Here is an 810-nt window from a genome sequence, read left to right as displayed (position 1 = left end):
TTTTGCCTTTTTTATCTCAGCAGAGTATTCCCTCCTTATCATCATGTGCTACGACCGCTACGTGTCCATCTGCAAACCCCTGCACTACGGGACCCTCCTGGGCAGCAGAGCTTGTGCCCACATGGCAGCAGCTGCCTGGGCCAGTGCCTTTCTTCATGCTCTGCTGCACACGACCAATACATTTTCCCTGCCCCTGTGCCATGGCAATGCCCTGGGCCAGTTCTTCTGTGAAATCCCCCAGATCCTCAAGCTCTCCTGCTCACACTCTAGCCTTAGGGAACTGGGACTTCTTGCTGTTACTGCCTGTTTGGTATTTGGTTGTTTTGTGTTCATAATTTTCTCCTATGTGCATATCTTCCGGGTTGTGCTGAGGATCCCCTCTGAGCAGGGACGGCACAAAGCCTTTTCCACCTGCCTCCCTCACCTGACCGTGGTGTCCCTGTTTGTCAGCACTGTTATCTTTGCTCACCTAAAGCCTCCTTCCATCTCCTCCCCATCCCTGGATCTGGCCCTGTCAGTCCTGTACTCAGTGGTGCCTCCAGCCGTGAACCCCCTCATCTACAGCCTGAGGAACCAGGAGCTCAAGGATGCCCTGCGGAAACTGATGACCCTATCTTTTCAGAAGAAATAAATCCTCTTTTTTCTACTCAGACTCTCCAGAATGTAATTCTTAACAATCCTGGCCTTTTTTTCCCCTATTTGACCTTTTCTTTATTGGGACCTTTTCTTAATATTTTTCTAGTGTTATAGTGTTTTTTATAAAATCCTGTGGTACTAGTCTGAGCATTTCTACATGACCATCTACTTTTC

General features: G+C 48.6%; 1 protein-coding gene across 1 annotated transcript; it reads left to right on the top strand.

Annotated features, from left to right (window-relative positions):
* The first annotated feature begins 43 nt into the window (after positions 1–43).
* On the top strand, positions 44–631 carry LOC120508649 (olfactory receptor 14J1-like). Its single transcript, XM_039722460.1, has one exon. The coding sequence runs from the start codon at positions 44–46 to the stop codon at positions 629–631; it is 588 nt and encodes a 195-aa protein (XP_039578394.1).
* Positions 632–810: the final 179 nt, after the last annotated feature.

The sequence above is a fragment of the Passer montanus genome, unplaced genomic scaffold (assembly GCF_014805655.1).
Source record: "Passer montanus isolate IOZ18808 unplaced genomic scaffold, ASM1480565v1 scaffold4817, whole genome shotgun sequence".
Classification (NCBI taxonomy): Eukaryota; Metazoa; Chordata; class Aves; order Passeriformes; family Passeridae; genus Passer; species Passer montanus.
Note: the sequence above shows the minus strand (reverse complement) of the source record. Positions and strands in the feature narration are given on the sequence as shown.

Excerpts from the sequence above, each read along its gene's own strand:
- LOC120508649 (XM_039722460.1), top strand. The coding sequence starts at position 44 with ATGTGCTACGACCGCTACGTGTCCATCTGCAAACCCCTGCACTACGGG.